The sequence below is a fragment of the Arachis stenosperma genome, chromosome 8 (assembly GCF_014773155.1).
Source record: "Arachis stenosperma cultivar V10309 chromosome 8, arast.V10309.gnm1.PFL2, whole genome shotgun sequence".
NCBI classification, from domain to species: Eukaryota; Viridiplantae; Streptophyta; class Magnoliopsida; order Fabales; family Fabaceae; genus Arachis; species Arachis stenosperma.
Genome location: NC_080384.1, coordinates 8,508,641 through 8,520,941, shown reverse-complemented (window position 1 = coordinate 8,520,941; position 12,301 = coordinate 8,508,641). Strand labels below are relative to the sequence as shown.

General features: G+C 45.8%; 2 protein-coding genes across 2 annotated transcripts; both read right to left on the bottom strand.

The window, feature by feature from the left end:
- Positions 1-303: 303 nt before the first annotated feature.
- Positions 304-3,634, bottom strand: LOC130943744 (protein DCL, chloroplastic). The gene is made up of 3 exons (XM_057871749.1): positions 3,023-3,634; positions 2,215-2,329; positions 304-1,205 (listed from the first exon to the last, which is right to left on the bottom strand). Exons 1-3 carry the CDS (start codon positions 3,367-3,369, stop codon positions 1,020-1,022), a joined length of 648 nt encoding a protein of 215 aa, XP_057727732.1. The 5' UTR covers positions 3,370-3,634; the 3' UTR covers positions 304-1,019.
- A 5,342-nt stretch (positions 3,635-8,976) lies between these two features.
- LOC130945323 (uncharacterized) lies at positions 8,977-10,569 on the bottom strand. Its single transcript, XM_057874056.1, has one exon. It carries the CDS (start codon positions 10,567-10,569, stop codon positions 8,977-8,979), a length of 1,593 nt encoding a protein of 530 aa, XP_057730039.1.
- Positions 10,570-12,301: the final 1,732 nt, after the last annotated feature.

Here is a 12,301-nt window from a genome sequence, read left to right as displayed (position 1 = left end):
TATATTCGAAGTACATACCAACTCTCAGCAACAAATTTTAATATCCCTCCCCCCCAAGGCATCTTTTCCTTTCTTTTCCTTTTCCTTTTTCCTTCCAACTGATCCTTTTCCTTTTTCCCTCCGGTTGATACCAGTTTTCTTTTTTTGGTCAACAAAAGTAACCAATAGTTAATCCAGCTTTGGTCCTTAGAAATTAAACTTCCTGATTATAAGCTAATAAAGCTGTTTAAGTAAACTAATTTGAATTGCCTAATGGTAAGTTCACTGATCCGCTTAAGCAAGTATTGAGAATTTGAATCTTGTTTTGTGCATGCAACAACCCATTAACCAACAGCAAATTCTTAAATAGAATTCAAATTGGCAGCAAATTAATGGTTAGTCTGAGAACAGTGAGAAACCAAAAAAAGAAGCTATGTCTAAGCAGTTAAGGTTTGATGACAAGTTTGTTACATTTTTAATGTCAAACACCGGGGGTTTGAGTTCGAACTCTAGCTGGTTTAAGGTATAATAAACCCCCTAAGGTGTGTGCGTGGTGAAATGTACTAATGTAAGACCCAGAAAAACTCATCGAAATTTATTCATTGTTTGATTTTAATCGAAGATAGTACCTACCTCCCTCCCTTTGAACTGCTTGTTTGCCAGATAAAAGAAGCATGATCTAGTTTGAAACCAATTACAACACTGCCAATAACAAAATATTTCAGAGATGAATTCTTCTCTCTGCATTAGCAAGGTCTATATACATAATCTACAATGATACATTTGTGTTTGTAAATCACTACGACCATTGACACCAATAGAATGGTGTCATTGTTCCAGAAATTATGGGAATAACTTGTGGAGCTAATAAATGCTAATCGGTCTTCTGAACTCCAGAATTCCTGTACTTGTTTTCTTCCCAGCAGATCATTGAAATGGCATGCTACCAGCAATGAGGGAACAAGAAAAACCATAGGGACTTCAGGAGGAACAAGGAAGCAAGTTATGATATAAAATTGTACAACAAACAGAAGACAGTGCTAACTTCGCAACTGATGGCTGCTGCGCTTCCTGAAATGTCTGAGAATGAAACTGTCTGCGTATAATGGATAATTTTTTCTGATCAAACCCTTTATGCACTTCCAATATGAAAAGTCAACCAGCTCTCCATCTTTCCGTGCTATGAACAAACATCTAGATCGCTCAAAATTGGGATGATATCCAATCTGTCACAGGAAAAGGAACGATAAAATTTTACCAATGCATAAAGATAAGAAACGAAGTGTTAAGACTGGATAGGATTTAAGAGACAGTGATCTCAGTAATTTCTTATATCATTAAAAAGCCTATCATTGGAATGTGATGTACGACAATTAGAGATCAGAAGCCAATATTTATACTCTTCTTTCTTTAACGGGAAAATGGGGGTCTGGTCAGGTCATATCTTTCAGCAGCTAATCAAGTAACACAAAAAAGTAACATCATGGCCAAAATCTGTATTTGCTAGTCGCAAAAGATTTTAGTACCATATAACATTACTAAATGCATTTATTATGCAGATTAATGCTATAAAGATCTCTAAGAAATTAGTTTGATTTGGACCAACAAATTACTAGAATGAGCAAAATAAAGACTGCTTCGTCATGAAAATACTGAGAAAAGCTATTTTTACCAGAGGGCAGAGAATCAATGAGTTGCAAAACTGGGCAGCATGCCATACTGATTTAGTTATTAGAAATCATGCAGCGTAAGAAATACCTAATAAGGTAACTCTTAGCAGGGATTAGGGACCTCTAAAATGCAAGGTGCATTCTGCTAAGTGTGGGGATGGAGTGGATCACCATTGATGAACAAATCAGAGGCTTAGATATTCATATAATAAAAGCAGCCAGAAGACACTCCATGAACTAACAAAAACTAACTCTCTTGATTTCCCCATCATTAGCAACGAGTTGCACTTTAATCAGAGCACACCCTGCACTTCAAAGGAGACAATCCTATTATTAGCAGGTCAGATCATCTTCCAGAGCCAATTAACTCTTAAGACTGACAAAGGGAAAATCTTTGCAGTAGGCAACAACTGATGTCATGGTCATATAGATTTCTGAACATAAAATATTTTTTAACTGTTTGATTCGGCAATAGATAATTCTAGGAAATAGTCTTTTTGTCAACAAAAGTTATGCACAAGCAGTGTGTGTGTTTGTGAGATGACGAGGGGGAGGGAGGAGCTACCGTGATATAATCAACTCCAACTCCAATCTTTTTCTCATATTCTGGATGAAAGGGAAGCAGCTTCTCAAGAATGGTTTTCTCATGCTCTGGACTCAGTCTATCTCCACTTTCATATCTATGGCATGAAAGGCATAATTAGATTTCTAGATAAATGAAAGGGAATATGTAAATCAATTATTATAACTACCAATTGATTTTCATCACAAATATCAAATGCGTTTTGAGAAACTGATTAGTAGACAGATAGAATTGTAGTATCTAGTAAGGAGACAGGTACAGATACAGCAAACCAAACAACTATAACAATAATTTGAGATTCACCGAACATTCATGACTTAGGCTGTTAAGCATAAGTAAAGCGAAGCCTTATGCAGCCCTAACCACATTTTCAGCAAAAGCAAATATCTACAAGAATTCGAAAATCGAGGTGAAATTTATACTAGTGTATCACTCAGAGATCTTTTACACTGTTAAAGCAAATTGGTAGTAACGGAGAACTAAAGATGCATTAGCTAGAAAGAATAGTCTCAGACTGCAAGCCAACACCGACACAAGTTACAGAGCTAGAACAGTTTGGGGCTATAATGAACATAACCAAAGAGAGGACATTTCAACCATGCATGCATGTCTCATCACTCCCATGAGACAAGTAACAACTCCGAACATGTCTCCTATATTAATTATTTGTCAATACATGGTTCTAAAATCATATTTCAGGGAGAAGATAAGAGATAATAACTATTAGGAACTAATTTAAAGGGCATAATTAGAAAATGTTAAAAGAAGAAGAATGAAAAGAGGAACATACTGTCCAGAATGGAGAAGCATCCTGACAAAGCCAACCAAAGGAACGGTGTCCTCCAGAATCTGGTCTTCCCAGTCAACGCATTTATCCTCCTCCTCCTCCTCTTCTTCATCATCATCATCGCCGTGGTCGTAACCATAGCTGGTGTTGGGTTGGGGAACGAGGGGCTTCCTGAGGAAGTGGTCGCCGTCGGAAGTTGCAGCTGCTCTGAGGGGGGAGAGGCGAGGGTAGAATGGGAAAGAGAGAAAGAAGGAAGGGGAATGGAAGTGGGAGAAGGGGGAGGAGATAGGGTTTGTGAGGTGGGGAACACGCGGTGCCGTTTTGGATAATGACAGTGATGAATAAGCCATTTATTTTTAGTAAAGGAATGGAGTGGATAACTCGTGTTCAAACTTCACACTGTGATTCAGTTGGTGAAGCCAAACATGGTGTTGGTGTTAGTTCTTAGTTGTATCCTCGTAGTTCTCTCTGCCACCACACCCAGTGAGAGGAGCAACTACTATACGACCAATCTAGCAGGATAAACCGATAAACTAACAACTCTCCCTCATCCTGCGCTCAATTTTTTTTATTGGTATGTACTGGATCACTTGTTTATACGAAAGACCGGGATATGACTCAGTAATACGTGGGCTCACAACTTTGGCAGCCCACCGTACATATAATTTCTTCCCGATTCTAAAGTTGTGTTTGAAAAGAAAATTAAGATTAAAAAATTGAAAGTTTGAGAATTAGAAATTGAGACACCTTGACCAAAAAAAAAAAAAAAAAAAGAAATTGAGACACAAAGATAGAAAGAGAGACTAAATTAAATTTTTATATTATATTTAATATAAAAAATATTGAATTAAATTATATTTTAATATTATATTTAGTTTAAAATAAGATGAACTCAATTTGTGTAGATACACAGAAATTGGATCTGTGGATCGCAACTTATTGACACGTGCCTCTGGTATTTGGCATGAGAGAGCAGGAGCTGTTTTGTACGATTTTCTTCAAATTTTTTTTTGTTTCCCACGGTACCCTCTAACCCGACAGGTTAAGGACTAATCCATCGCGATACTGAGCTCCATTTAAGGATTTGCCTCTGGCCAATGGGTTGCTGCATGCATAAGGCGGGATTCGAACCCCCGACACTTGTTTAAGCGGACTAGTGAGTTAACCACTAGACCAACCCAACTTGGTTCGATTTTTCTCAATTTAGTCGAGCCGTGTTGTCCCAACACCAACGGAGGTTGGAGGTGCCTTGGCCCATTGATGTGGTTGGGCTAGTATTGAGCTGGACTATTTTTTTTGTAATTCCGATGGTGTATTCTTTTCAAAAGCGAACAATTTCAAAGCAGACTGGGTCATGTGGATTTCTCAAAAAGAAAAAAGAGAGGCTCCTAGCGTTCACCCAGCCCTTTCTCTCTCTCACTTTATTTCTTGAGAATTTGAACTTCAAAATTTTTGTCCTGAAGAAAGCAAACCCTACCAGTCGATACCACTAAACCATAATTATATTTCAATTGCATAGTGATAACGTGAATTACGTTACCCAAGTATAGGAACTTTTCATTACTAATTGATTATGCCACTATTTGCTATCAACATCATTTTATTATTATTATTACTGTAATTAGTAATATCATTTGAGAGAAATTTTACCTGCACAAAAAAGTTAATAGAATAAACACTTGATTTTATCAAATTTTTATATAAGTCTATTCTCTTTTATTTGTTAATTTGACTGACTAAAAATTTTCATGAAATTAGTTAACTAGTTCTTGTTCGGTTGTCGGTTGGTGGTTGGAAGGGTGAGAACGCCTCAATTGCGGTTGTACTGGGTTCGGATTTACCGTGTGGACGAGCTCCCGTTGTGAAAGGAAAAAGGGGGGTGCCACCTGCAAAGACACTCCGACGCCCTAGTTAGATAGTGTGCAGGCGGGGAAAATGATAGGAGGAATGTGACGTACCTTGGGGGAAGGGCAGGTCCTTCCCCATTTATACCGTGTCAGAGGTGGGCCCTGCAAAGACAGGCCCACTTTCCTCGAAGCTTCCTTGCCGCTGCCATGGAGAGCTGTCAAGGACGCGTGTCCGGGTCGCATAGTGGATCACGCATGGCCGACCGTTCGGGTCGGGTACTCAATGAGTCGGGTCGACCCGCGAGTTGCCTGGGCCGTGCCGTAACAGTGCCCCCACGCGCCAGTGGTTGTCGTGGGAGCTATCAATGACGTGTCGTCTCGCATCTCATTTGTTCTCGTTAGGTCGGCCGCTCGTGGGGAGAATATGCCACCAACGCGCGTGTCCCTTGGTTGCATAAGCAACCGTTTCATCGCATCGTTCCTTGCGACGAGCATTGAATGCTCATAATGGGGTGAAAAAACCCCGTTTGCAAAGACTATTCTGCCCCCAGGTTTTTCGCGCTTCCTGGGAGACAGTTTTTAAACAGTCAGTTTTATGCTTCTGCATTTCTTCATACCTCCTATTTCTGCATTTTTCTTGCTCCCAAATTTCAGAACGTCATTGTGGTGCCCTCGCACATCCCCCCTGCATCCTTTCTTATCTGCAATTTCATCCTTCTTCCACCAATTCAGGTAATCCTTGAACTCTTTTCTTTTATGCTTCGTTCTTGCATGCTTGTTGCTTGGTTTTTGTTGTTGTTGCGTAGCCTTTCAATTGTGGTTAGATGTGTTAGGGGGGTACCATTCCAGGGTAAGTTTTTCCCTGGACTTTTCACGTTTTAATTGTGTTTGGCCTTAGTTGGGGAGTAGTGGGGGTAGTGTCTGCATTCGGCCTGAGCAACCGATCTCTTAGACTGACTGGATGGTCCCCCCATGTAGGTATGGCTCGCACGACCTCCCGGGCTTCCCCTTCTCTCGCGGCGTACGATCCCTACGCTTGGGTCGTTTCCGACGTGAAGGACTCGCCTAACCAAATGGGTGAGGAGGAGCTCACCGAGTTCCGACAAGCTGAGTACTTGTGCGGAGGGACCGATGAGGAAGCCAATTATGACGTCTTTGTCCCGGCTCCTCACGAGCGATTGTACGAGATCAATTTCAACCATCCCCGAGTTGCCGACTGGATTTGGTTCTACAAATCCATGTTTACTCAAGTTGGGGTTCACATTCCGTTTTCCGCCTTCCAAATGGCGCTTTTAGGTCGGGTTTCCGTGGCACCGTCGCAGTTGCATCCGAACAGCTGGGCCTCAATCCGCTGTTTCGAGATGGTTTGTGAATTCCTTGATCTGCCGGTGTCTGTAGATGTTTTTCTTTTCTTCTTCAATCTTACAAACCCTTCGAAGGAGGGGAAACATAAAAAGGGGTTCATGTCCTTCCGGTCTGCCCAAGGTCGGAGGATTTTTGGTTTGTTTGAGGACTCCTATCACGGATTTAAGGACAAATATTTCAAGGTCCGCCCTGTCAAAGGTCGTCATCCCTTTTGGTTGTCGTTGGAGGGGGTACGCCTTATTCCGACCTATTAGAGCTTCGGGGCAGGGTCCAATGCCTTCGTCAAGGTAACCTATAAGGGCATGTCTGCAGTGGATAGGAAGATTGCTGACGTGTTGATGGCAGTCTTCGGGAGGAATCATGTGAATCCTCACCTCCTCATAGGTGATCGGGAGGCCGGTCGTAATTATATTTGTGAGAAGCCTATGCTTGTTTTGCCTCTTCTTGCTTTTGTTAATAATTTGTTGCGACTAACCGACTTCACTTCCTCTCTCTCTCTTTTTTACAGTGGGGATGTCTGCCGAGATAACGGGTCTCCCTAACTTGTTCCAAACCTTCCTGTGTGCAAGTGATGACGAGGGAGGTAATGAGAAATCTGCTGCTGAGAAGTCTGCTGCTCCCCCGGAGTACAAGGCTGCTTCCGAGCAAGGGACTGCGGTCGACGAGACCGGCACCTCGGCTCAAGGTGCCGCGATCGAAGGCGACAAGGCGGTTCATGTTTCCCCCTTCCGTGAGGTGATCGGCACTGGGGGTTCGACGTCTAATCCTGATGCTGATGACGAGGTGGAAGAGGTCCCTAGCCTCAAGAGGAAGAGGAAGTCGTCGTCAAGTCCTGAGGGGGTCCTTACTGTCATGGAGAGGAATTTTGATGCCGGGAACTTTATAGATTCCCAGCTGATTCCCGGTACTGAAGAGTATTTTCATGAGTCATCTCTTGCCGGACAGGCGAGGTGGATGTACCGTACCCTTTTACGCGGCGCAGTGATAGCTCGGAAAGCCGAGTTCAAACTGTCTGGGATGGAGTCCCTCTGCAGGAGGTTGGAGTCTGCTGGGAAGGCTAATAACGAGCTTAAAAGTGAAGTTGAGACTCTCCGGGAGCAGCTGACCCAATCTGAAGAGAAACCTGACGCCGCCGAGAAGAAAGCTACGGCTGCCGAAAAGAAGGCCACTACCGCCGAGAAGAAATTGGAAGAGTCAGACGCCACGGTTTCTCGTCTTGTCGAGCGCGAAATGGCTTTAGAGAGTCAGGTCGGCGCGGCACAGAAACGGGTGGCCAAAATCGAGAAGGAGAAGCAAATCGCGGAGGCCGAACTGGCGACATGAAAAGCAAAGTATAAAGACGTTGTCAAGCAAGGGAAGGGCGCGATTTTGGCGACCGAGGAGGCCCTCAAAGCTCAGGTCAAAATTGTTGCTCCCGAGTTTGACACGTCGGCGATCGGCGTTTTCAAGGTCATTAAAGACGGCAAAGTTGTTGACGTCCCCAAGAAATGAACCCTCTGTCTAAAACTTTTGTAGTTTAGCCGTTTTATTTTGGCTTTTGTGAACAATTTGACTATTTAGTCGTTTGCCCGGTTTAACGTAGTTAACTCTTTCTTATTCGTCCGGTTGTGCTATCGTTTCTATTAACCGTTATTGGTTTATAGTTGTCGTTTATATTAGCGAGTCGTGGCCTTTTGCGTAGTCGTTTGTTATCGCGGTATTTGACGGGCTCCCGGGGTGATCAGTCCCGGGGCCACGCATCGTTGTCGGGTTGTGATAGAGCGGGTTGTCTGGAAAAAAGGAGAACAAAATGAAAGAGAAAATTTGCGCAAGTATATCTTATTCGGTAATTGCATAAAGGACCCATAGGTCATAATGGAAAGTTCAAATCCGCAGATTAACCACTTAGCTCGATGGGTCGGCGTGTCGCCCCGCGTGTCAGGAGTAGAACCTTCTCAAGTTGTTCGCGTTCCATGTTCTTGGGACTTCCTTACCATTTAGCCTTTCTAACTTGAAAGCGCCTTTACCCATCGCTTCTTTGATTCTATAGGGGCCTTCCCAGTTTGCCGCCAGCTTGCCTGCTCCAGGGGTCGGTGGGCCGATGTCGTTTCGCCTTAGGACGAGATCGTTTGGCTCGAATTCCCTTTTGAGCACTTTGGTGTTGTAGCGTAGGGCCATTCTTTGTTTTAGCGCTATCTCTGTCAAATGGGCCCTTTCTCTGGCTTCATCTATCAGGTCCTTTTCCACGGCTTCCTCCACTCCTTTCAAAAGTAACCGGGGGCTCGGTTCCCCGATCTCTACGGGTATTACCGCATCTAACCCATATGTTAGTCGGAAAGGAGTCTCCTTAGTGGAGGACTGTTCGGTTGTTCGGTAAGACCAGAGGACCGAGGCTAGTTCGTCGGCCCAAGCACCCTTTTTATTATCCAATCGCTTCTTCAGCCCTAAGAGGATAATCTTGTTCGCGGACTCCACCTGTCCGTTTGTCTGGGGGTGCTCTACCGAGGAGAACCTCTGTCTTATACTCAGGCCAGTGAGGAATTTCGTGAACTTCTTGTCGGTAAACTGCGTGCCGTTGTCCGAGATGACGACTTCTGGAATCCCGAATCGCGTTATCACCTGCCTCCACATGAATTTCTTGCAATTGGATGAGGATATGCTAGCTAGCGGTTCGGCTTCTATCCATTTGGTGTAGTAATCAATGGCGACTATGAGATATTTGACTTGCCCGGGACCGACTGGAAAGGGTCCCAAAAGGTCGACTCCCTATTGAGAGAATGGCCGGGAGGACGTTAACAGGCTTAACTCGGAGGCCGGTGCCCTGTGGAAATTGGCGTTCTTTTGACACTTCACACATTTTTTTACGAACTCCTTGGAGTCTGCCATCATTGACGGCCAATAGTATCCGGCTCGAATTAATTTTCTTGCCAAGGCCTTACCTCCTATGTGGTGTCCGCAGCAGCCTTCATGGACTTTCCTGAGGACGTAGTCCTTTTGGTCGGGGTGTAAGCACTTCAGCAGGGGCTGGTTGAGTCCTTTCTTGAATAGTTGTCCTTGGATGACCGCGTATTTGGCTGCTTCCCTTCTCAGTTTCGCCGCGTCCTTTTCGTCGTCAGGGAGTTTGCCATTTTCTAGGAAGCTGGTGATAGGGTCTAGCCATGAAGAGCCCAGTCTTGACACGTGCAAAGTGACCGCTGGCTCTCTCGTCATGCCTTGGATGAGAGACCGGTTGCCTTCTCCCGGTTTAGTGCTGGCCAACTTTGATAGGAGAACTGCCCGTGTGTTCCTTTCTCTAGGAACGTGGTGGACCGTGACCTCCTCAAATTTTTGGCTTAAGTTTTTGACTTTTTCCAAGTACTTTTGTAATAACGAGTCTTTGGCTTGGTAGCTCCCGTTTACCTGGGAGGTGACGACCTGAGAATCGCTGCATATTTCCAGCCTTGTCGCTCCGACTTCCGCTGCTAGGGTTAAGCCCCCTATAAGGGCTTCGTATTCTGCCTGGTTGTTCGAGATGGGAAATTCGAACCTGATCGACTGCTCGTATACTACCCCAACCAGGCTTTCCAGGATGATCCCGGCACCCCCAAATGTCTGGTTGGAGGCTCCGTCCACGTGGAGCTTCCACCGTGTGCTCGTCTCTTCGGTTGGATCCCCCGTTACTTCTACCAGAAAATCTGCCATCGCCTGCGCCTTGATGGCTTGCCGGGGTTCGTATCGTATATCGTATTGGGAAAGTTCGATGGACCAAGTCATCATTCTTCCTGCCAAGTCGGGTTTTTGAAGTACTTGCCGGATTCCCTGGTCCGTTCTTACGACAACCTGGTGACTTTGGAAGTATTGCTTTAACCTTCGTGAGGAGGTCAAGAGTGCTAGAGCTTGCTTTTCCAGTTTGCTGTACCTTAACTCTGCCCCTTGCAGGGCTCTGTTTATGAAATAGACTGGTTGTTGAGCCCTCCCTTCTTCCCGCACCAGAACTGCGGCCAGGGCTTCTCCTGTTATGGCGAGGTATAGGTATAACGGCTCCCCGTCCTTTGGCTTCCCGAGCACAGGCGGAGCCGCCAGAATTTCCTTGAAGTGCCGAAAGGCTTCCTCACATGCGGGCGTCCACTCGAACGCCATCCCTTTCTTCATGAGGTTAAAGAACGGTAGGGCCTTTGTCGTCGATGCCCCGAGAAACCGGGATAATGAGGTCAGCCGCCCCGCCAGCCTTTGGACGTCCTTGATACAACCTGGGCTCTTCATCTGGAGTATCGCTTGACACTTCTCCGGGTTGGCTTCTACCCCTCTCTGAGTTATCATAAATCCTAGGAACTTGCCAGCTTCCATGGCGAAGGCACATTTGAGTGGATTCAGCCTCATGCCGTGTTGCCGGAGAGACGCGAATACATTTGCCAGATCCTTAAGGAGGTCGTCGGGTCGCATCGTTTTCGCGAGGATGTCGTCGACGTAGACTTCCACTGTCCTGCCTATAAGGTCGTGGAATATCTTGTTCATCAGCCTCTGATATGTTGTCCCTGCGTTTTTCAGGCCGAACGGCATCACCTTGTAGCAGAAGGTTCCCCCCCGGCGTTATAAACGCCGTCTTGTCTTCATCTGGACGGTGCATCGGTATTTGGTTGTAACCGGAGTAGGCGTCCATGAAGCTTAGGTAACGGTAGCCCGCCGCAGCGTCGACGAGTGCGTCTATGTTAGGGAGGGGGAAACAATCCTTAGGGCATGCCTTGTTAAGGTCAGAGTAGTCCACACACATTCTCCACTTGCCGTTGTGCTTTTTCACTAGAACTACATTCGAGAGCCACGTCGAGTAGTCTACTTCTCGTATGAAACCTGCTTCTAGGAGGCTGGCCGTCTGCCTGGCCACCTCCTCTGCCCTCTCTGTCGACATTTTTCTCCTCCGTTGCGCTACCGGGCGTGCTTCCGATCTGACGGCCAGATGGTGTGACATGATTTTTGGGACTATGCCCGGCATGTCGGCAGGCGTCCAGGCAAACAAATCCCTATTGGCCCTTATCATTTCGACCAAGGGCTCCTTTAACTCATGTGGGAGGTTCTTGTTGATGAACGTGAATTTCTCCTCCGTGTCGCCGATCATGAATTTTTCCAGGTCCCCTTCCGGTTCCGGTCTAGGTTTGTCATCTACTCTGGCGTCCATGTCAGCTAGGAACACATCGGACGCCTCTTTTGATTTCTTCCTTAGGGAGAGGCTGGCATTGTCGCAGGCGACTGCCGTCTCGAGATCCCCTCTTATGGACCCTATAGATCCATCATCGGTAACGAACTTCATGACTAGCAGCTTCGTGTTGATTATCGCTTCAACGTCGTTTATCGTCTTCCTTCCCAAGATGATATTGTAGGTGGTGGAATCTCGGAGGATCACGAACTCGGCCATCGCCGACCTTCGACCTTGAGTTTGTCCTACTGAGATCGGCAGGGATATTACTCCGTCAGGTTTGATGAAGTGGTCGCCCAATCCGATGACCCCGTGTTGGTGAGTCGTCAGGTCGGCATCCCTTAGCCCCAGTGCGTCAAATACGTTGCGGAACATGATGTTTGAATCAGCCCCTGTGTCGACAAGGATGCGCTTGACGAGGCCAGTTCCCACTCTAACCGTAATGACCATGGGAGGATTTTCCGGGGCGTCGTCGAACCATTGGTCTTCCGGGCCGAAAGAAATGGATGGAGGCTTTTTAGAGTTTCGCACCAACGAGGAGACCGCTAAGACCTTTGCATATTTCTTGTGCGCCGATCGGGATTTTGGCGCGGTGTTTTTGGCTGTCACCACGTTTACCACAGTGAGGCCGTGGTCTCTATCTTCCGGCTCTTGTCGCCGCTTTGCCGAACGGGTTTTGCCTTATTCATCTTAGTCGCGATATCGTCTCCTCGGCTCTCTGATAAGATGAGAGAACGCTGATAGCTTGCCTTCCCTTATCGCTTGTTCTAATGCATCCTTCAGGTCAAAGCAGTCCTGCGTTTGGTGACCGTAACCCTTGTGGTAGTCACAATAGAAGTTCTTGTTTCCTCCCGTACGGTCCTTGAGTGGTCGGGGCTTCGGCAGGATCCCCTTCTCGGCTATTTGTTGATAAACTTCCAT